The sequence below is a fragment of the Diceros bicornis genome, chromosome 31, assembly GCF_020826845.1.
Source record: "Diceros bicornis minor isolate mBicDic1 chromosome 31, mDicBic1.mat.cur, whole genome shotgun sequence".
NCBI classification, from domain to species: domain Eukaryota; kingdom Metazoa; phylum Chordata; class Mammalia; order Perissodactyla; family Rhinocerotidae; genus Diceros; species Diceros bicornis.
In genome coordinates this window covers 21,863,216-21,888,557 of record NC_080770.1, presented here as the reverse complement: position 1 = coordinate 21,888,557, position 25,342 = coordinate 21,863,216, and the positions used below count along the sequence as shown (strand labels likewise).

At 36.7% G+C, this 25,342-nt stretch overlaps 2 protein-coding genes and 1 pseudogene across 2 annotated transcripts in view; all 3 read right to left on the bottom strand.

The window, feature by feature from the left end:
• The window catches only part of LOC131395124 (olfactory receptor 8K3-like), a 41,263-nt gene extending 17,825 nt beyond the window's left edge, over nt 1-23,438 (bottom strand). Inside the window, exon 1 of the mRNA XM_058526915.1 lies at nt 23,376-23,438. The gene's annotated coding sequence lies outside the window, so the exon portion shown is untranslated. The remainder of the gene's footprint in view (nt 1-23,375) is intronic.
• On the bottom strand, nt 239-23,434 carry LOC131395127 (olfactory receptor 8K3-like). The gene is made up of 2 exons (XM_058526918.1): nt 23,376-23,434; nt 239-1,186 (listed from the first exon to the last, which is right to left on the bottom strand). Exon 2 carries the CDS (start codon nt 1,172-1,174, stop codon nt 239-241), a length of 936 nt encoding a protein of 311 aa, XP_058382901.1. The 5' UTR covers nt 1,175-1,186; nt 23,376-23,434.
• LOC131395123 (olfactory receptor 8J2-like) lies at nt 11,317-12,262 on the bottom strand (annotated as a pseudogene).
• Nucleotides 23,439-25,342: the final 1,904 nt, after the last annotated feature.

Sequence of the window (25,342 nt, the reverse complement as noted above, 5' to 3'; positions counted from 1 at the left end):
TGAGAACAGTGATCCAGATTTCAGTGTCTTGTACTGAAACTTAAGGACAAATCAAAGTTGATACCAGAAGGATGACCACTGCTTGAACATCTATAAGTAGAAAATAAGAAAAACATTTCTAGTTTCCCATGCCTTTTACACATTACTGCTTTCTAAATTCTTGTTATATATGATAAACAGTTGACTAGAACCTAATTTATTGTATAGACATTCTCTATTGATCTTTACATAGGGAGTTTCACAGATTTTTCCATATCCTATTCAGGGCTCCTTTTACCTCTTTGTTCCTCAAGCCGTAGATCATCGGATTTAGCATGGGTATAACCAAAGTGTAAAATATAGAGGCCATTTTATCGGTATCAAAGGAATGACTGGACTTGGGCTGCACGTACATAAGGGATAGAGTCACATATAATACAACTACCACTGTCAGGTGAGATCCACAGGTGGAGAAGGCCTTGTGTCTGCCCTCTGCACAGTTCATCCTGAGGATGGCCTTAAGGATCAGGATGTAGGACACAAGGACTGTCAGAAGAGATGAAACCAAATTAAATGCTGAGAAGATCAGTATTATCAACTCAATTTCACGTGTGCTTGAGCACAGCAAAGTTAACAAGGGAAGACTGTCACAGTAGAAATGACTAATGACATTATAGCCACAGAAGGAGGAAATAAAAATCTTTATGGTGGCTATCAGAGAGACAAAGGCACTGTAGAGATAGGGGACTGCTACCAGCACCCAACATACTCCTTGTGACATGATAACTGTGTAGAGCAGAGGGTTACAGATGGCCACATAGCGGTCGTAGGACATTGCTGACAGAATAAAAAGTTCACTAATGATGAACAAGATGAAGAAAGCTAGCTGTGTAGCACACCAGTTATAGGGGATTGTATTTTGATTAACTACAAAATTTGCCAACATTTTGGGTCCCACAGTTGTTGAATAACCAAGATCAATGAAAGCCAGATGTCTGAGAAAAAAGTACATGGGGGTTTGTAGCCTGGCGTCCATCTTGGTGAGGATGACTATGCCCAAGTTGCCCACCGCTGAGACGATGTAGATGATGAGGAAGAGCCCAAATAATGGAGCCTGCATCTCAGGGCGGTCTGTGATTCCCATTAGAATGAATTCTTTCAGCACTGTGTGATTGTGTTTGTCCATCCAGGCCATTATGGAAAATTACTGTGGGAAGAACCATCAGAAGAGTCATTGGGTTTCAGGAGCTATCATTGGTTAAAATTTTAGTATGCAAAGCAATTATGTGTAAGGCAAATCTAATCTTTTTTAGCTGAAGTGACTTAAAATAAGACTCACCCCCATCATTAAACCTAGAAACAAATTTAGAAACCATTACAGCCTAAGATATATAGAAGCCATTTTATATTTTATGCCACATACTGCTTATCATTAAAAGGTATATACAGTCCCTTTATGGTTCTGTCAACAATATATCATTAGAAAAGTTTGGTCTAGAGTGAGAATCCTAATATTTTTTTCAAAAATGTTTTTCATTTCAAATACATATAATTAGTTAAAACATATCAAGTTTTAGAAGAAATTATATTAAAAAAGAATAGCCCTCTGCTTCTTGTCCCTGCACCCTCAATCCCAATCTCCAAAGAAAACCACAATTAACCTATTTAATAGACTTTGATTACTCCTCTTTGTTATGATCCCACATATGTAAGTGGTATTCTCATTCCACTACCCATTTGATTTTTTAAAATTGTATTCTCATTCTGCTATGCTTTTATGAGTTTTAAACATTGTTTAATGATTTTTTAGAATGATAGAAAATAATTTCACTACCTCGCAGAAGTCCCCCACATGCCACTCTAATGCACACAAATGACTCTTAGCTCCTCTAGAACAGTGTATTTGAAACTTCAGTACTTGTGTGTTGATTTTTGAGGTTTCTGACTTTTACTATGTTACACATCAAGTAAGGTCTGCATCTATAATTTATTCAATCTGAGAAAGAATATGTAGCAGGTATCCCCACATTTGCTTTGACCTTAGCACTAAAATCTCTGAAATGTTGGGTTTAATGCTGTAGTTACATTTTTCTAACACATTTTAAGACAAGTAAAATAATTATTAAAACACATTTCTTAATGTACAACCTAAAATCATCTAGTAAACTACTATTGCTGCCGGCCCTGATATCGGTTCCCCTACATTGAACTCAGCATATATGGTGTTAAAAACCAAAAAGCGCTCATTCTAAGTTATATTCACATGTAGATATCAGTTGTTTTGACCTTTCTATCCCTGAATTCCACAAGGCAAATGGAAGTAATAAATTGTTAAAAACCCAGGTGGCTTCACACTGAAGTTCTGGCTAATTATCAGCTCTTGAGGTTTATTACAGGGAAACTAATATCCAGAAATTATCAAGAAGCTGAAGCTCCCCAACTCCTTGTTCCTGGCACGGAATCCCCCCTTCATCATGGAGACAGACAAACGGAGGACACCTGCAGCTTCCCTTATCTCGGCCAAATGCAGGCTGATGGGAGGACACAGAACTGCCACCCACAGCTCACCCTCCCGTCTAAAACTTTGTAAATTTTGTAATCGTCAATTGGGGGCAGTTTCCTTCCTCTCCCCAGGGCCCAATTTCAGGTGGCGTGGGAAGATTGATCAATGGAACCCTAAACCTCCTGCTGTCGATAGAGATAACACCTGGCCCAGCGCCAGAATGTCTGGGACCCCCACAATATTCCCCCTCAGCAAAGAATCACACTCCCTTTAAAAACCCCAACTCCTAATTCCTCGGGAGGACTGTGGGTTTTTGGGCATGAGCCCACTCCAGCCTCATTTTGCTGGCAAAATTAAACCATTTTTCTTTTCCTCGATCCCTTGTCATTGTGTTCATGATTCGGCTGCGGTGACAGGGTCCCAGGTTTTTCCAGCTACACTATGAATATACTTACTAACAAAGAGAGACATCACTCTACAGTAGAGAATGCTGTCTCAAATGCCTCATGGGCTAGAAAACAGTATGACATCTAAGGAGGAATGATAAAGTGATGGGGAACAAGGGGAATGAGATGTTCAGTGATACATTTGAAAATTCTCTCCAATTTTATCTATTTAAATGTACATGAGCAGAACAGAAAATTAGTTGATCCACATAGAGCCAATTGGATATGTCATTGCTAGAAATGGAGTCTATGTACTATATTTCGATTAGAATGTTATTCTTATACCTTTATTTCAGCTGTCATCAAGAATGTGTGTAATATTTTGAATTAACACATTTTAATGTAAGGATTGCATTTTCTCTACCTCTACTTTCCCAACTCCTTTCCCCTTCAGATTGTTTTAAAGGCAGGTGCTCCCAAACATTCATGGAAAAAGATCCTCCATATTTATGAGAAACTCTTCCAGAGTTTACAAAATGTAGACCTCATGACAAGTCATTCTAGTGGGCCAGAAAAATCCTGAGTAAAAAATATATATAATAAGGGCCAGCCTGGTGGTGTAGTAGTAAGGTTCGTGTGCTTCGCTTCAGCGGCCTGGGGTTTGCAGGTTTGGATCCCAGGCACAGACCTGCACACTGCTTATTAAAGCCATGCTGTGGTGGCGTCCCATGTAAAGTAGAGGAAGATGGGCACAGATGTTAGTGCAGGGCTGATCTTCCTCAGCAAAAGGAGGAAGATTGGCAACAGATGTTAGCTCAGGGCGAATCTTCCTCAAAAAAAAAAAAAAGTATATATACAGTAAAAAACAATGTATTCAGGCCTATCATTTCACTTATATAGATCTAAAAATCTTAAACAATATTAATACATTATATCAATTTAAAAAATATATTTGAATTATAGTACATTATATTCAAGCTGGGTTGATCCATGTTGAGATGAATGGTTTAATTCTGGAAAATCTATAAATATAATTCACCACATTATCAGACTGAATTAGGAAAAATAATATAAGCATTTGAATAGATGAGGAAGTAATACCATTTAGATAGGAAAAAAACAAAAAAAATTTAGATTGAAATGGAAGTTCCATAAAGATAGAAAATCTTATAAAAACTGGACAACTTACTCTTAAAAGGAGAGTAATTAAAATTTTATTGAGAAACATTATAGAGGTTCTAAATAAATTGATAGAAATACTATTTTCCTGGATTGCACACCTCCGTGTTATAAAAATGTTAATTCTGCTCAAATTAATCTATTTGCTCTATGCCTTTCCAACCACAATCTCACTAGGAGACTTTGTAGAAGTTGACACTGGTTTCAAATGTGTTTAGGAAATGCAAACTATAAGGAATAAGCAATACACCTTTGAAAAGACCTGAAGTACCAGCTATTAAAACTTGCAAAGCCAGAGTTATTGAGACAATGTGGCATTGGCACAAGGATGAGCAAATATATCAGTGTAACAGAATAGAGAACTCAGAAAAAGATCCGTGATTGTACAGAACTGCAGTGTATGACAGAGGTGGCATATTAGGACAGTGAGGCGAAAAGCGTCTATTCAATAAATGTAGCTGGAGGAAGTGATTATCCCTATAGAAGATGATGAAATTGAATGTTTAGGTCATCCACATAAAAATCAACGCTAGACTTGTCAAGAACTTAAGGCTATAAGAAAATGTTTAAACTCTTATAGCACTAAAATCTAAAATCTCTGGATGTCTCTAAAAAAGCAGAAATTTCAAGAGTCAGAAGAGAAATTCAAGATTAATCTGGCAGATTAAATTTACCTCATGAAATTATCCAAAAATTTATTCACAATATTAACAAAATATCAATAAAAAAAGTAAAAATAAACATTCATTAGCAGGGACCAAAAAAAGAAAATGGCAAAGTGTGATGCTTTGAGCTACAAAAAGTTATACCCAAAATAATAAATATTCCACAGCAGTTTGTACAGTTTGGCCAATCTCTGCATCCCAACATCACAGTGTTGTAATTTTACACATCCCTCTAGCTCTTCTGAAACACAACTGAGTTGATAATTTCTGTGCTCCTCCCACCACCAGCCCTACCCAAGCACTGCCTGGAAAGAAACAGGGAAACTGAGCAAGAAGCTTTTTATCTGATGGAAGCTCAAACTCCAGAACTGCACTAGGACTTGGGGAATGGATCTTCAGCCTAAGGATGTCCTCCTATGCAAATCAAACACCCAATCTCAACTAAGTCTTCTGTGAGGTTTGTGCAAATAGCCTCAAAGGAGATAAACAGGTTGGTCAAACTGAGAACACTGTCTTCCTATTCAAAGGAGGGAAAGAAAGAAAGAGGGAGGACAAAGAAGGAAGAATCTTGAATGGCTCTAAAAATAGGTCAGGCTCATTAGTCTTTGGGTGAGTTAGCCTCAGCAGAAATATGTGCACTATTTAAAATTATAAAAAAGGACAAACACCCATACTTCTCCCATCCAACGCTGCTAGTAAGGCCATGAGTGCTTATATATGTTTCTACTCCTTATTGTGTAAAACACACCGCATTATCTCCATGAGGGAACACTAACTCTGCAACAATGTGGCATTAGTGAAGGATATGAAATCAGTGTAAATCTTTTCTAATTATCACTTTGAAACCTGACTAAATGTGCTGCTTGGCACATTTACTAAGTGAATCCTACTAAGTGAATAACAAAATTTTGTAATTTCAGATGTGCAGAATTATACTCACCAGCTGCGTGATTTAATGCCAATCCCCAAACCATTGTTTTGTGACTTGTCACGATCACTGAAAACTTTTAAAAAGTGTACTTGATGGGGGCCGGCCCGGTGGCGCAAGTGGTTAAGTGCGCGCGCTCTGCTGTGGCGGCCCGAGGTTCGCCGGTTCGGACCCCGGGCGCGCACCAACGCACTGCTTATTAAGCCATGCTGTGGCGGTATCCCATATAAAGTGCAGGAGGATGGGCACGGATGTTAGCCCAGGGCCAGTCTTCCTCAGCAAAAAAATAGGAGGATTGGCAGATGTTAGCATAGGGCTGAATTCCTCACACACACACACAAAAAAGTGTACTTGATTATAATTGCATCCTGTTATGCTAGATTCTCAAACAAGTGGGCAAAATTCTGTGCCATGGTTTGTCACTTTGCTTTTGTTATTCACTTGTGGCATGAGCAATTTATAACATAAAGGACAACAGATCAAGAAGAAAATTTGCATTAATACCTTTAGGTACATTATGAGAGGAAAGGGACTATGCAAGCCTTGAATGATGAAGTGTTTAAGGTGTGGCAAGTTCACCAACAGAGAAAACAGAACACATGTAGCCAATTAATAATTCTTAAGCATTGATCTCCTTGACTCTTTAATTGTACTGATTTTAAACTTGGTTTTGTCCCCACCATAAATATGTTAGGAGATACTTCAAATCCTTTAGCCTCACAATCCAAATGAAAACAAATTTAACGCAAAGATAGTAGGGGCAAAGACATTTTAGTATTGTGGTGTCATGGACGTATTAGCCTAAGTTAAAAAGTCAATTTTATATTATTTTGGCTTTGCCATCATCTTACTATTGCTAATATCACTGTATCAGACACATCTGTCTGCACATCCCTTGTCACTTTGGGCCACCTCTGAAGTGGCCTACAGCCATGGTAGACTTTTTCTGGCATGTTGACAGCTTCCTATCTCAAGTGTTTTACTTCTTTTCCTGAGGGCAAAGTGTCTTGAGAGCTTGCTCAGACCATATGCAAGGCAGTTTGGAAGTGCCTGAGATTTAATGTGTCAAGGAGGAGTACTCAACTAGTAAGAGACAGACATCAATGGTTAAACACCCAAGCTTTCCTAACCTTCTCTTGGGTAATTCCCAGCAGAGCTCTGAAGGATACTTCAAAGCATCTTGAGTAATGGAGCCTTAGCTGCTTACAGCGGTCATCTATACTTTATTGCACATTTTATTAACTTTTTTCCTTCTGTCTCACATTCCCTATTCCCTCATTTTTGCTTCCTGAAATCATCTACCAAATACACATCATATAGCAAATAATCATCTACCAAATAAACATCAAGTCCTTCCTCAGGGTCTGCTCTTGGCAGAATTTACACTCTGACAATCTCAGTCTCTTGTATGGTATTAGTAAAATGAGGTCACATGTATCCATAGCACAAATGACACTCTATGGATGCATGATAATAAGAGATAATGATAATATCATATTACTGGATAACTGGAAGCCCTATCAGAAACTGTTACTCTCTGAGGCGTAGACACTCATGAGGCATCAATAACCCTGACCTGATGAGCAGCATCTTTGCTTAGACAACATTCTTGGTGGAGCTTTCAAAGAATGCTTACTTGTCCTTCAGAATGTTTTATGTCTAGAATCCCAATGTAAATATAGAAATAATAATAAATAGAAACAAGATCCCTTACTACCCTCAAAGAACATAATAATAATGGCAAAAACATATCATTACTCTAGAAAACATAGTTATGAAAAGAGATTATTAATATACCTGGGATAATGTATTGAGTCTGGCATCGGTGACTATAATTATATTTACAATTTAAATTGAAGACAGGCATCAAAAATAGTCATCTAATGATCATGATAATCAGCGCCATCTACTCACCTAAAATGGAGATGAGTCTGGTTCCCTTATGTGATTAATAACCAAACTGCAGTCAGAAGAATTTATGAGTGTCTCTCCACTTTGAGACTCTCCTTTGCGGGCTTGAATGTCCCTTGGGGGCTTAAATGCGATTTCTTGGTTATTCCCAAAGCGTGTGAGAACAGGAAATGATGACTCTTATCTTTGTTAATTATCCAGAGTACCTTTGATTTTCCTATTGAGGAAATGTTCATTTATATCCAATTCACCTACTTTCCTTTATTACTATTTTTGCAGCATCCACTCAAATATCTGGGTGTACGTATATTATTTGTTGGATACATGCTTTAATCACCCAAAAATTACTTCAACATTCAGCATTTTCCACAATGTCTTCTCAAGTTTTATGCTTGAGGATGATGACAAAACTCTTTAAACATGTTCCATAGAGTTTTTAAAAGTTTGGGGAAGAATAAAAATTATGAATATGTGTTTAACTCTTATTTTTATTTCTTTTTGTGACTTAAGGAACTAAATTGAGTTAATGATACCCTAATGCCATATCCGATAATCATCACCAGTCCTCATTCCCCATCTGCACTTCAATTTCCCTTTCCCCTATGGGTACCTCAACTACAAAGTTGATATATGCTCTTAAAAGAAAACACAACCTTATAAAGTAAATATAATGTATGTCTCAACGTGCACATGTTGAGATATATAACAACATGTATGTTGATATATGTTGTTATATCTTATTTTGATACGTGAATGTTCTCACTCAACTATATATTTTTGAATTATATTCATTTTACTACATAAACACCAATATTATGCTGACTTCTGTTGTTGTAATCTGGGTCTACTTTCATTTAATATACATTTGTTCCCATAGGAATAGGCATTTAGTTATTTACCTACTCTTGGTCCCCGCTGAACCATGAATGAAACTGTGCGTGAAATATCTCCTAGAGTGGGTCCTTGATATCGAAAAATAAGCACATTTAATTTACTTAAATAAGTATAGATCTAGATTTTTTTTTTTAATCTATATACATTCCACCATCAGAACGCAAGAATTTCCTACTCTGGATATCCAAATTATGAATATGTACTGCTTATACATATGGTAAGGAATTGTAATAAAAATTAACTCAGATTTAATTTTATAGAGCTAAAATGGTTTTACTTGTCTTAATTTTTTTTTTAAATAATCTAAATATTGGTTTGGATTTGAAATAGAAAGATGCACTAAGTACAATCCATTTCAACCAAGAAGTTCAGAGATTGTAATAGACAGATAAACACATGATTTTAATGTAGTTTTTATATTTGAGTGTCTATAATAGTGATATGATTGACAGTTTTGAATAATACCATTGAAGTAGCTATTGAAGTGACACAAAAAACTGACACACCGTGTAGCTGAGGCAGATTGACACACACATGGCTAAACTATTTCTCATCCTCCTTGAAGTTAGTTGTGGTATCACAGTCTCTGTCTTTCTGTAAGCCATTCTCTCACCACTGTGAGCTTGTCCTGTAAACGGCATTCCACTGAGCCTCTCTGTTTTAGAGCTTGTAGTTTCCTATTGCTGAACCATAAAATGTTGAAAAATTGTGAGAAAGAAAGCAATCAGTGAGAAAACTGATTATATTGGAAGTGAAGATGCTACCACAATCAAGGAACTCTTTGTTTGTAGCCATATTGGTTATTCAACGATCAAAAAGCAATATTTTAAGCCTCCATATCTTAATATGAAAGTTTCTAAATTAGATATTTCATAAAAGGTTTTAAATTAATATAATGAAATCTCATGAATCTATATCTTAAATTTATCACTTTTATGATTGTGTAAACATTAATAACCTTTATCATTCAGTAATATAGTCTAGTAGGTCTTTGAAATATACATTTTACGAAGTGTTTTCTTTTTAAATGTTTAGTGACCTCTTCTGACCATGATAGCTCAAATAGCTTTTGTGGTTAGAATTGCTTTTTAAGCAGTAGACATTTCGATATTTAGTTATTATTATACATCTTATTATATATCTTAATATTGCGTGTGCTATTTTAATTAACCCAAATTCATGTACATTTTGTGAGATGAGGTAAAGAGTTTGTTATCTCAGCTGTTTTTGTCAACAAAATTGCTCCAACCCAGATAATGGTGGTTGTTTATAAAAGTGCCTTTATAAGTATTGAAAGAGTCAAAGCCAATCCTGGACAGAAGCTTGGAATAGAAGGTGAAAACTAGGGGCATAATTTATGAAAAGATCTCAAGCTTCATAAAGTAATAGCTCTGTTTAATAAAAGGAAAGAAACATTTATAGCCTTTAATCGAGAGGCAGAGAGAACAGAAAGGAGAGGCAAGAAGCAGTTAGAGAGAGGAGCCAGTGTAATGGTTTAAGGCTGGGGGAAGAATAAGAAGAGCAAGTGGAAACTCCTTTTGTGGGGCAGAGTTGTTACTCTGTGAGTAAGGAGGCCCGACGCTGTAATGTAAACCTCTATTTTGCCATCTTCCCCGCATGTGTGCAGTGGAGTTTACTTCTTTTTTGAATCATTTCTTTGAAAGGACTTTTTCGTTTCTATGGAAGTGCTTGTGGAAACAGCCTTTCAGAAAGCAGAGATGATAGGTGTGACCTGTGACAATGCAGACAACTGGAGTGATGGCCTGTGGACTTCTGGGGACGGGCATTCGTTGCTAAAACCAAACTTATCTAGACCTTAAGGGACACAAAAATCTCCATTGGAAACCTTATAATTCCTCAATTTTACTTTTGAATTAAAAAAAATCTGAAATCATGACAATTTCTGTTATCTTTACTTCACATGTCCTGCCCACTCTCCTTCACTCCATTTAGTAGTATTTTACATGTGCACACAGAGATAGGGCACATAAGGACTGTTGAGTCTTTTTTTTTTGGCCGTGAGTGCCCTTGAGAATTGGTGTCACTTTGAGGACAATGACTTTTTTTTGTCTAATAACTTTTCACTGCAAAAACACACTAAATAAAAATGTTAAAATAAATCATATTTGTTGTTATGATTTCATAAGAAAGACAATTAACTCTACACAGACATTTTTAGGATGAAAATATGCAAGGGAATAAATTAAATAGACATTATATTTGGATGAATATCAAGATTTTGCTTTGTGTACTTGCACCAAGTGAGAGAGATAAAAAGATAGAATCCCCTTTTATATATTTTTTAATCTGTTTTGCCACATGTCCTATTTCCTTGTATATCTAAGCACTTTGTTTAGTTTTCATTTTGCCCTAAAAGTTTATTTTTTCTGTGATATAAATTTATTTTAAGCACAAGATAAAAATGAGTCGAAAAAGGTTGAGAAATTTATGGATAAAATGCTGCAAAAAATAATAAACCTTTTGTATAGTTGAGCAAGAGATATCTGTGGCAAGGAAGATCATCTCCCTTGGCCACCTTCCAGGAAGTGACTCTCATGGTCCTCGACCACCCGCTCTCAGGCTTTCTCTGCCTTGTTTAGAAGTTATAAAAACCCTTTAATAACTTACATTTTATTTTAAAATATATTTATTTTCCAATTATTGTTTATTACTTATGTAAGTGTGTTATCTTTGGTCAATTAATGGACTTTTCTGTAGGAAAAATTGGGTATTTAGGATTGGGTAAAAAAGATTAACATTCTTCCCATTGAAATTAATGGAATTTTTAACTATTTAGTGCCTCTTCACTTAACAGAAGGATGTTCAAGAGCAAATGAAAACCCTTAAATGAAGATAGTTCTAGTTTTAAATTTACATTAGTTTGAATGATTGACGTGGGTTATCAGATATCTCTTCAATGTATCCTTCACGTCCTTGCTCCTTAGGCTGTAAATGAGGGGATTCAGCATTGGTATCACCAGGGTATAGAATACTGAGACCATTTTATCAGTATCTAATGAGTGATTGGTTCTTGGTTGCAAGTACATGAAGAGGAGAGACCCGTAGAAGACAGTGACAGCCATCATGTGAGAAGCACAGGTGGAAAAGGCTTTTTGTCGCCCCTCTGAGGAACGTATCCTCAAAATGGCAAGGACCATGTTGAAGTAGGATATTAGAACAAGAATCATAGAGAAAAACAAGTTGCTCCCTGAAAAGATAAACACAGTAGTTTCTGGAATGTAGGTATCAGAACGGGATAATGTTAACAAAGGGACATTATCACAGTAAAAATGGTTGATAACATTGGAAGAGCAATATGACACCGAGAAGACACAGGAAGAGACAGTCAGTGCTGTGGTCAGACTGTAGAGGTAAGTGAGGGACACCAGCAGAAGGCAGATCTGTGGGGGCACCACCACCATGTAGAGCAGGGGGTTGCAAATAACCACGTAGAGGTCATAGGCCATTGCAGCCAGCGTGAACATCTCAGCCACAATAAAAACTAAGACTCCACCCAGTTGGGCTGCACATTCACAGTAGGATATGGTTTTCTTTGAAACCAAGAAGTTAACCAGCACTTTAGAGGCAATGACAGTAGAATTGCCAAGATTGATGATCGCAAAGTGCTGGAGGAAAACATACATGGGGGTCTGAAGTCGAAAGTCAGCACTGATGAGAGTGATGATGCTCAGGTTCCCTCCACCGTCAGCTCATAGATGACGAGGAACACAAAGAAGAGTGGGATCTGGAGGTCTGGATGGTCTGAGACTCCCGTGAGGGTGAACTCAGTCACTCGAGTTTGATTCCCTGGAGCCATTTATTCTCTTGCTTTCATTTTTTAATGGGGAAAATGGAAAGAGATTAATAGATGATAAAACTGCTTTTTTCTCTTAGATACCAGGTTGTTAAATATTTCATTTAAAATCAATTTATTGGGCAGGCCCCATGGCTTAGCGGTTAAGCGCACGCGCTTCGCTGATGGTGGCCCGGGTTTCGATCCCGGGCGCGCACCGACCCGCTGCTTCGCCGGCCATGCTGAGGCCCAGTCCCACATACAGCAACTAGAAGGATGTGCAGCTATGACATACAACTATCTACTGGGGCTTGGGGGGGGGATAAATAAATCTTAAAAATAAATAAATAAATAAATAAATAAAATTTATTTTTGTTCACAAACACGTAAAATTTTCAGATCTTAATTGCTTTTCTCTCCATCCTTTCACAAAATTCAGAAATAGAAACCTTCCAGTGAGTAATTTCAGAATCTTAGAACTGTTTGACACAGCTACTATATTCTTTATTCACCGTTGGATATATTTTATATTGGATGAATATACATTAATTTTTATATTATTGTATGTATTAACATTTATATGCATATATTAATCATATTAATATGGGATATTGCATGAACATATGTACATCCATGCATATATGTATCTGTATTTTTACATCTGTGCACACATGCCTCTGTGTGTGCATGTTTCCAGTGATAAAAGAGAGCTACCTATAAGAAATTGATGAGTCAGAGTGACTTACAGTTACTTTTCCTTAACTATCATAGACCTTCTCTGCAGCCCATACCCTGTCATCATCCTTGGGAATTTCAGTATTTCTGTGGAAAACATTTTCATTATGCTGGGTTTTTCCTTAGTAATTTCTACCACACCAGTCTGCTTCACCTACCCACAGAGTATACCTCAATACTGTTCCTTCTTGGTATCATTCAGGAATTCCGAATTGTCTTTATTTAATCACATTTTCCTTCTTCTGCCAAATAAGCCAGTTCTGTCCTATCCCTCTGACTTCTAGCTGCTCAGAGTCCTCTATTAGTTTGTTCTGGCATCCATTCCTTTCCTTTCCAACTTATAGCTCTTTCCTTTAAAATAGTTTAAAACCTGTTTGGTTTGTTAAAAATATTATTTACAGTGTTAATTGGTTAAAGTTTAATCACTTTGTTTTACTTGCATAGAGAAATGAGTGGAGGAGAGTGCTAACAGTAGTTAGCGTTCTCTATGCCCAGAACTATGCTGGACATTTTGAAATAATGATCTCATTATTCTGCAGCAGTGTGCCGGAAAACGGATATAACTACTTCTGTGTCTGAGGAGACAATTGAGATTCAAAGAGAACAAGTTACTCAAAAGATATTGGCTAATGGCATGATTCTCCGGTTTTGTTTTTTGTGTTTTGTTTGTTGATTTGGTTGGTTGGTTGGTTGTTAGCCCACCCATTACTAGCTTTGTGAATTCTACCAAGTATATTCTTGTGTGAATTAAACGAAATAATGCACATATGTAGGTTAGTTAGCACAGAGCCTGGTAACAATGAATGCAAAATAATTGCTACCAGTAGTTATTGTTTTTAGTATGTTTGAATGATCTTTTAATGTGGTTTCGTATTTCAGTCCCCGTAACTCCTTTTACCTTACTGAGGGCTTTTATAGTCGAAATAGAAATAGCAAGTGGATTATAATTGTGTATATTCAAAAAATTGGTACAGATGATATCTAGCTATACGTTTAACAAGCAAATCAGGTTGTGCTCTCCCACACCTGATTCTCCCAAATCAGTGGTGTGTGTTTGTCTGTTTTAATTTACAGATGCTTTATTCCCTACATCAAAATGTATCTGGAGCTGATCTGAAGGTGTTGCACCAGCTATCCTATATCTCTTGTCTCCTACCACTGCATCTAGAAAGAATTGCATGGGTACACTTTTGATGGAAAACATTGTGGCAGTATTCACTTTGATCAAAATATTTTCTGCTTGTTTGCTACCTAAAGCAACTCAGTGCATGTTTTACTCCGAGACATAGTATATTTAATAAACGTCCTTAATTAACAGGAACAAAAAAAAGAGCATCAACAACAGTGATTATTGATTGTCTACTATGAATTTTGGACAGTTAGCTTTTGAAAAGGAGAATATTTGTATACTTATTGTTAGTGCTGCCAGTCGATTCCTGAGTCCTGGTGACTGTGTACAGCAGAGCGGAACCCCGCCCTGTTTTATGCACCATCCTCTCACCTTCCAGCGCTGTATCAGACAATGCTCTGCTGCCTAATCATAGGGTTCTCCTGGCCAATTTTTTCAGAAGCGTGGGGCCAGGTCCTTCTTCCTGGTCTGTCTTAATCTGGAAGCTCCACTGAAACCTGCCCACCATGGGTGGACCCCGCTGGTATTTGAAATACCTGTGGCGTAGCTTTCAGCATCACAGCAACACACAGCTGTCACATATGACAACCTACAGATGGGTGATGTGGCTCCCTGACCAGGAAAGGAAGCTGGATCACGTTGTGAGAGTGCTGAGTCTTAACGACTAGACCATCAAGGGTGGCCCTATTTGTATATATCCTTACCTATTGTGAATTCTCTTTTCTACTGAAATATAACTGTTGGCAAAGCTAAGGTTGCTTTTTATTTCACCAAGTATATGTCACTGAAATAAAGTTTCTGTAGAAGAGCCCCAGTATTTTCCTGTATCTTCAGAACCTTACTTGATTTTGCGTTTCTTCCTGATAAGAGCTATTTTTAATTTTTTACATATAATTTTTTCAAGTAAGTTTCTAAAAAGAAATATTTTATAGGTCTACCAAAATAATAAATTCTCAGTAAATAAACTTTAAAAACACACCTAGTGTTAATTATTTTATGTTACAATTTGGATGGGAAATAATATTGCAAATTTTTAAAATAGCCTCTGAAATGATTTCAAGAGTATGTTCCATTGGTCTCTAAGTATAGAATTTGTCAGATACTTATTTAAACCTGGGTTGTGTGAGGGACAAACTGCATCCTGATATGAGCTCTCGGTGTCCACCAGCAACATAGAGACTGACTGTTGACACCAGGAATCTTTCTGTCTTAGGATTTATCTCTCTAGACAAAATAAAAACATGTTTTTATTGATGTTAAGTAATTTAATAAGTCTTTCTTGGAGACACAGTATCTTATATTTTAAAGACACATAAGAAGGTTCTTATCTGGCCTAAAACATCCATCAATTCTGCCAGTTCAAAGGTGGAAAATTTCTCTTCATACTAAGGTGAAATATACTCCGTGTAATGACTATTCATTGTTCTGAATAAATGCCCAAGCATCTAATTTATAAGTAGGGATGCTGAACACTATTATTTAAATCATATCACCATCATTTACATTTAGCAATAAGTGGGCAGAGATTTGAGTCTAGGCAAAGAGAACAGAGCAGATATCGCTTCAGTCTTGAGTCTGATTTGGATTGATAAAGCTTCCAAGATACTTGGTCTTCACATGGAGAGTTACTAATAATTGAATTACTTGGTTTAGCTTATCTATACTCAGAGATCTGCTGAGAGCCACTCAGGTGGCTACATGAAGCATGCTAAAGAGTTTTACCAGTGTTTGAAATCCCTGAAGACCTTCACACTGAAATACGTTTGTTTACAGCCCCCATCCCTGAACACTAGAAGCAGACTTTCCAGATAAAGGTCTGATTCCTCAGGGAAAGAAAGACAAATTGAATGCCCATTAGTCAAGTCCCCACTCAAAATTTCATCCAAAGTGTGAAAATGTGGAGATAGACCAAGGACTCTCTTAGGTGATCATATTGAATAACAATCACATGCAATGATTCTACTTTCTGAGTATTTGCTTGTTTTGAATTGCACCTCTATATTTGCTGAGAAGTGCTGCTGCTGGCCCTGGAGTGGAAGAAAATCTGGCAGTTAGAAAGCACAGGATTCTGGACCCCATGTTCAATTTTCATGTGAATATTGGGAATAAAATTGAATGCAAAACCTCCACTTTTGTGTCAAGAATAATCCTGGTGTATTTGCCATAAAAATCAGATAACATAAAACATAAATTCAAAATACAAATGGTTGTAAGAAGATGGAATATCAATTATTTTATGGAAATTCATAAGGCACATATCATTTACTGGTCCTATTTCTAGTTTTTAATTAAAATTATTTAGATGAAAAATATATTTTTTCATACAATATTGTGATCTTTTCCCAAGCATATATAAATATTATAATTAAATACTGATAACATTATTTGTTTGAATTTTGTGTGGCATTTTCTAGTCTATAAACTTTATAACTGAAAAGGACATGTCTAAATAGTTTGCTTTTGTATTAACAGCCTCTAAAATAATATCCAGGGGATATAAAATAAACATATAAAAATCAGTTGCATTTCTATACACTAATAACAAAGAAGCAGACAGAGAAATTAAGAATACAATCCCATTTACAATTACAATAAGATGAATAAAATACCTAGGAATAAACTTAACCAAAGAGATGAAAGAGCTGTACACTGAAAACTATAAAACATTGCTGAAAGAAATTGAAGAATACACAAAGAACCGGAAAGATATTCTGTGCTCTTGGATTGGAAGAATTAACATAGTTAAGATGTCCATACTTTCTAAAGCAATCTATAGATTCAATGCAATCCCTATCAAAGTTCCAGCAACATTTTTCACAGAAATAGAACAAAGAATCCTAAAATTTATATGGAACAACGAAAGACCCCAAATAGCTAAAGGAATCTTGAGAAAAAAGAAAAAAGTTGGAGGTATCACACTCTCTGATTTCAAAATATACTACAAAGCTATAGTAACCAAAATAGCATGGTACTGGTACAAAAACAGACAGACAATGGAATAGAATTGAAGCCCAGAAATAAACCAACACATCTATGGACAGCTAATCTTAGACAAATGAGCCAAGAACACACAATGGATTAAGGAAAATCTCTTCAACAAATGGTGTTGGGAAAACTGGACAGCCACATGCAAAAAAATAAAAATAGACCATTATCTTACAACATGCATAAAAATTAACCCAAAATGGATTAAAGACTTGAATGTAAGACCTGAAACCATGAAACTTCTAGAAGAAAACATAGGCAGTATGCTCTTCAACTTTGGTCTTAGTAGCATATTTTCAAGCACCATGTCTGACCGGGCAAGAGAAATGGTAGAAAATACAAACAAATGGGACTACATCAAACTAAAATGCCTCTGCACAGCAAAGGAAACCATCAATAAAACGAAAAGACAACCTAACAATTGGGAGAAGATATTTGCAAACCATACTTTTGATAAGGGGTTAATCTCCAAAATATATAAAAACCTCATGCATCTCAACAACAAAAAAAACTAATAACCCAATTAAAAACTCGGCAAAAGACCTGAACGGACATGTCTCCCAAGAAGATATACAGATGGCCAACAGGCACACGAAAAGATGCTCATCATCATTAATTATCAGGGAAATGCAAATCAAAACTACAATGAGATATCACCTCATGCCCGTCAGAATGGCTACAATTAACAAGACAAGAAACAACAAGTTTTGGAGAGGCTGTGGAGAGAAGGGAACTCTCATACACTGCTGGTGGGAGTGCAAACTGATGCAGCCACTATGGAAAACAGTATGGAGATTCCTCAAAAAATTAAGGATAGAGCTACCATATGATCCAGCTATTCCATTGCTGGGTATTTATCCAAAGAATGGGAAAACACCAATGTGTAAAGATACATGCACCCCTGTGTTCATTGCAGCCTTATTCACAATAGCCAAGACATGGAAGCAACCTAAGTGCCCATCAAGGGAAGAATGGATAAAGAAGATGCAGTATTTATACACAATGAAATACTACTCAGCCATAAGAAACAATGAAATCCAGCCATTTGTGACAACATGGATGGACCTTGAGGGTATAATGCAAAGTGAAATAAGTCAGAGGGAGAAGGTCAAATACCATATGATCTCACTCATTAGGTAGTAGATAATAACAACAAACAAACACATAGAGACAGAGATTGGATTGGTGGTTACCAGAGGCAAAGGCGAGAGGGAGGCGGGTGAAAGAGATAGTTAGGCACACGTGTGTGGTGATGGATTGTGATTAGTATTTGGGTGGTGAACATGAGAACATGATGTAATCCATGCAGAAATAGAAGTATAATGATGTACACCTGAAATTTATACAATGTTGTAAACCAATGTTACCACAATAAAAATTTTTAAAAAAGCATAAAATTAAAGGACAATAAAACAATAATAATAAAATAATATCCAGGAAAGAATTGATGTTCCAAAGACATTGTTGACTGACTTATGGAATGAACAATGAATAAGTGAGTGAATGAATACAATATACATCTTCAAATTCTGAAATAAAATATGAAGTTTCTATTCTCAGTGCTGTAATTTATCTTTAATTTGAATTTAACTTTGGTAAAGAAACAGCGGTAACTTGCATATGATTCTCTAGAATATTCACTACTTTCGGGCTGCACACAATCGTTCTGTCATCATCTTGGTGTTCCAATATCTAAGAAGGATGTGGCACATTCTAGGCTCCAAAATTAAGGAAGCAACAGACAAATTGTGGACAATAAAGAAGAAATTAAAAAGATTTTTACCAATCTTGTTACTCCTTACAATGATTTTAAATCCTTGAGGTTCTTCCCAGAGTCCGAATATCCACATGAAACTTATGTTGTTGCTTCCCCTGTCATGGCCTTTGTATATTGTCTCTCACGTGATGAATGACAGTCCGTACCATGCTCAGCTAACAGTGCTTTCACTCCCTCATCAGCTCTGCCAGCTTCCTCATCTATTTATCATTCCCATAATACTGTAAAGATCTTTTTAAAAACTATCACTTTTACACTTTTAACTTTTATTAATGCCTCATATTACAGCTTGATCTCTCATTTAAAGTTTATTGGGTATTATGCAAGAAGTATTTTTCATTTCCTAAGTTTGTAGTATGCTATTTAATAAATTTACCTTGGTCAAGCAGATGAAATTCTAACACAGAACCATCATTGGATCACAAAATTTCACCTTTCAAAATATATGTAAAAAACATACACACATCTACATACATACACATACACACACATGCAAAAAATGACATTATAGAGACCATATTTCCATTACCCATAATAAACAATAGTTTTACCTTATGATATTTATTATTTTAAAGTAATACATAATTACATATAAGCTAAATTTGCACTGACTCAACCTCCCCATTCCCATTCCCCCTACCCCATCTACAGGCAACAACTATTAACTATTACAATCTTTTTCTGTTTTTCCAAATCTTTTTTTTTTTATTGTGGTGAGAACACTTTAACAAGAGATCTACACTCTTAAAAGTTTTTAAGTATACAATACAGTAATGCTAACTATGGACACAATGTTGTATAACGAATCTCTGTAACAATTATCTTGTATAATTGAAACTTTATACCTCTTGCATAGCTCCCGTTTTCGACTTACTCCAGTCCCCAGACACCACCATTCTACTCTCTATTTCTGTGTGTTTGACTATTTTATATATCTCAGATAAATGGTATCACACAGCATTTGTCTTTCTGTGAGTAGTGGATTTATGATGTTTACATTATTTTGTGATTGACATATATATATATTATATACATATATATAGTTCAAACATAAGATTTGGAGATTTAATTTCTTGCTTGCACTGGATTGGGTTCACGCATTTAAACTACATGGCCATCATGGTTGCTTCTGGGTCTTCTCTGTTAAGAAAAATAATGCAGTTCACGTATTTTTATTCCTCATTTTGCTCACATACAATAATGCATCTAGTCTATATACTTGGATGTTATTTGAAAATTATTGGGTCATATGATATAAATATTTTCAAATCTAGTAGACACAACAAAGATGTTTTTAAATTGATTCTACCAATTTATATCCACAGAAAGAATTTGGCGGCATTTACTCACATCTTTAGCAGCTTTTAATAATGCTAAGCAACTCAAATTTTGCTAAATTAAAAGAAGTAATAGTATAGTATTATAGTTTTACTTTAAATACTGATGAGTTTAGACTACTGAGACTACTGAATATCCACATGCAAATTAATGATGTCAGTCCCTTAACTCACACTGTATGCAAAAATTAACTCAAAATGGATCAATAACCTAAATATAAAAGCTAAAACTATAAAACTCTTAGAAAAAATAAATGGGTACATCTTCAGACCCTGGGTTTGGCAATGGATTCTTACACATGACACCAAAATCACAAGCAACAAAATCAAAAATAGATAAGTTGGACTACACAAAATTAAATATTTTGTGCATCAAAAACATTATCAAGAAAATAAAAAGACAAGGTACAGAATTGAAGAAAATATTTGCATATAATATTTCATAATGGGTGAATATCTAGACTATGTAAAATACTCTTACAACTCAACAACAAAATCTCAAATAAATCAATTAAAAAATAGACAAAGGATTTGAATAGAAATTTCTCCAAAGAGATATTCAAATGGCCAATAACCACATGGAAAGATGCTCAACTCATTAATCATTAAGGAAATGCAAATCAAAACCACAGTGAGATACTACTTGATGCCAACTAGGACAGAAAAAAGAAAACCAGAAAATAGCCAGTGTTAATGAAGATCCGGAAAAATTGGTTCACTCGTGCATTGCTGGCGAAAATGTAAAATATGAAGTAGTTCAGCTGCCCGGGAAGAGTTCTGGCAATTCCTCAAAACTTAAACATAGAGTTACCATATGACGCCATAATTCCAACCCATATATACTCAAAAGTATTGAGAAAGGTAAACAAAGATACGTACAGGCAGTACTATTCACAATAGCCAAAAAGTAGAATGATGACAAATGCCCATCAACAGACAAATAGATAAATAAATTCCAATATATGCACACAATGGGATATTATTAATCTATGGAAGTGATAAAATATAACACTTAAAAGAAGAAAGTACTTAGGCATAAACTTCACTAAGGAAGTGAAAGACTTATAAACTGAAAATTACAAAACGTTGAAGAAGTAATTAAAGAAGACACAAACAAGTGGAAAGACATCCCATGTTCATAAATTGAAAGACTTAATATTGTTAAAATGTCCCTATTACAAGCAATCTACAGATTCAGTGTAATAACGTTCAAAACCCCAACGACATTTTTCCAAGAAGTAGAAAAAACGATTCTAAAATGCATATGGAACCAGAAAAGACCATGAATAGTCAAAGCAACCTTGAACAAGAAGAAGAAAGTTGGAGGCATCACACTTCCTGGTTTCAAAATATATTACAAAGCTATAGTAATCAAAACAGTATGGCATTGACATAGAAACAGCCACATAGAGCAATGGAACAGAATAGAGAGTCCAGAAATAAACGCATGCATATATAGTCAATAATTTTTTGTCAAAAGAGCCAAGAATATACAATATGGATACGATAGTCTCTTCAATAAATTGTAATGGGAAAACTGGGAAGCCAAGTGCAAAGGAATGAAATTGCACCCCTCCTTACACCATACACAAAGATCAACTCAAAGCGGATTGAAGACGTCAGCATAAGACCGGAAACTGTAAAAGTCCTAGAAAAAAACATAAGGGAAAAGCTTCATGACATTGAGTTTGGGAATGATTTCATGGATATGACACCAAAAGCACAGGCAACAAAAGCCAAAAGAGGCAAAGTGAGACTGCATCAAATTAAAAAAGAAAAAAAAACTTCTGCACAGCAAAGGAAACAATCAAGAAAATGAAAAGACAACTTGTTAAATGAGAGAAGATATTTGCAAACGATATATCTGAGAAGCAGTTAATTTCCAAAATATATAAAGAAATCCTACAGCTCAGTAGGATAATAAACTTAATAAACCTATTTGAGAATGAGTTTAAGACTTAAAAAGAGCTTTTTCCAAAAAATATATATAATTGACCAACAAGTGTGTGAAAATATGTTCAAAATCACTAATATTAGGGAAAGGCAAGTCAAAATCACACTGAGATATCCCCTCATACCTGTTAAGATGGCTATTATAAAAAACAAAAGACAGACAAATATTGATGAGGATGCGAAGAAATTGAAACTTTTGTACACTGTTGTTAGGAGTGCTATGAAAAACAGTATGGATATTCCTCAAAAAATTAAAAATAGATTACCATATAAGCCAGAAATTCCATTTCTGGGTATTAATGCAAAATAATTGAAATCAGGATCTTGAAGAGCTATTTGCACTCCCATGTTTATTGCAGCACTCTTCACAGTAGCCAAGATGTGGAAACAACCTAAAGGTCCATCAGTGGATGAATGGATAAAGATAATGTGGTATATACATACAATGGAATAATATTTTTATTAAAAAAAGAAGGAAATCCTGCCATATGCTACAACATGGATAACCTTGAGGATATTATGCTAAGGAAAAGAAGCCAGTCCCAGACCAAATATTAAAAATTTCATCTAAATGACTTACCTAAAATTGTCAAACTCATAAAGAGAAAGTAGAATCATGGTTGCCTAGAAGTTGGGGGCAGAGGGGAAATTAGGAGTTGCAAACCAATGGTCATAAGTCTCAATTATGCAAGATAAATTAGTTCTAGAGATCTGTTATACAACATTGTGCCTGCAGTTAACAATACTCTATTGTATATGTAAATACACAACCAACTGACAATTGCTTGTGGAAAAATTACCCCTGAGACAGAACTGAAAACTGGATAAGAGGAACTCCTGCAACAAACGACATCCAAATTGAGGAGGAAGAGGCAGAAATTCCCTTCTGAAGAGAAAAAATGCCACCTTCACAAGCTGCAGCACCTCACGGCTGCCTGGGAGCAGCCCCAAAGTACGCAGCCTTCCCTGGAGGAGCGGGGCCCTGAGCCAGGGAGTGCTCCCGCTGTAGGCATTCTGTGGACCCAGCAAAACTGAGATGAGTGGCATAATATCTGACTGTGCCTGCTACTAAAACATTGGGGCGTACTCCCAGAAAAGCTGATTCACAAATAAACTAAAACAGGCTCTTAAAGGGCCCACGCACAAACTCATCCGTTTCAGAAAGCAACTTAAAATCACCAGAAAGAAAGGTGCACAGTGTTTTGGTGAAAAGAGACTCACCTGATAGGCTCTGAGTGCATCTCAGTGAGAGGTGAGACCTCTCCAGGGATTGGGACATTGGCGACGGTCATTGTTGTGGCCTGGTGTGAGCGTGCTGACACAGACACTGGCAGAGGCCATTGGAGTTCTCCCTGGAGCCTGCTAGCCAAGGTCTGCCCCACCCACTAGAGCACCAATTTAATCCAGCTCACCAGGGCAGGCAGCCCACCCTAGGGACTGGCCCCACCCAACAACAAGCCCTCAGGCAACTTGTGGGCCTGCATAGATTGGTGACTGGATTCTCTGCAGCCTGGCAACTGAGCCCAATTCAGTGGGGCAGGGTGTGCACAAGGAGCCGGTGGAGAGTGTGGGACAGTGGTGGAGTGTGTGGGGCTCCCGCCTTGGAGAGACTGGGTCCACATCAGGAGATTGGGGCACACACATGAGGCAGGACTGTGTTGACTGTGTGTGGACCTGTAGGCAGTGGGGCTTGTCAGCTACAGAAGACTTGTGCTTCTCAAAGATCCACAGGGGGTTTGCTTCACCTTCCAAAGCCTGAAACAATTGGATGCTCCGATGCCTGAGGCCAGCCCCACCCAGCTGCAATCCTTGGACAGCTGACAAGTGACCTAAATGCTGGAGGCTTATAGCAATTGTAAGCCTCTGAGCCTAACAACCTGCCATGCTGGAGGCCTACTCACTTAAAAGAAATACTGCAACACAAATGTGCTATTAGAACTTGCAGCCAACTTTGCTGGGTCTCCCCACACCTGATAAAGAGGCTGAAGGGCCCACATCAACTACAAGCAGCTGAGCATTACAACAGCTGGCCAGGAGCTTAACTCGGCTTCCTTGGGCACCTACAGGGACAGCAAACACACCACAACAGAAGGACAGATGTAGCCCACATAGGGGTCACTCCGGGAACATTCAGAACTGAAGGAAGCACAATGAAGGCCTCCTAAGGCATCACTTATATAAGGTCACCTATCCAAGAGCAGGAGACATAGCTGACCTACCTAATACGAGGACACAAGCACAGGGAAAGAGGCAAAATGAGGAGGCAAAGGAATATATTCCAAGTAAGGGAACAGGACAAAACCCCAAGAAAGGAACTAAGTGAAACAGATATGAGCAACCTATCTGACAGAGAGTTGAAACAAAGAGTGTTAAGGATGCTCACTGATCTGGGGAGAAGAATAGATGAACTCAGTGAGAATGTCAACAAAGAAATGGAAGATATAAAAAAGAACCAATCAGAAATGAAGAATACAATACTGGAAATGAAAAGTTCACTAAAGGAACGCAAAAGCACAGTAGAGGATACAGAACAATGGATCTGCGAGCTGGACGAAAGACTAGAAGAAATCACTCAAGCTGAACAGGTAAAAGAGAAAAGAAGTAAAAAGAGTGAGGATAGTCTAAAGGACTTCTGGGACAACATTAAACGCACTAGCATCCATGTTATAGGTGGCCCAGAAGGATTAGAGTGAAACGAAGGGATAAAGAATCTATTTCAAGAAATAACAGATGAAAACTTCCCTAACCTAAGGAAGGAAACAGTCATGCAGTTGGAGGAAGCACAGAGATTACCTAACAATATAAACCCAAAGAGGCCCACATCAAGACACATCAAAATTAAAATGTCAAGAATTAAAGATAAAGAGAGAATCCTAAAAGCCACAAGAGAAAGGCAAGTTAGATACAAAGGAAACCCAATAAGGCTATCAGCTGACTTCTCAGCAGAAACCTGACAGGCTAGAAGAGAGTGACATGATATATTTAATTGCTAAAAGGAAAGAACTTACAGCTAATAATACTCTACCCGGCAAGGCTATCATTCAAAATGGAAGGAGAGATAAAAAATTTTCCCAGACAAGCAAAAATTAAAGGAGTTTGTCACCAAGAAACCAGTTCTACAAGAAATGCCAAAGGGAATTATTTAAGGGGAAAAGAGACGACCACAAATAGGAAAAATTATGTATTTC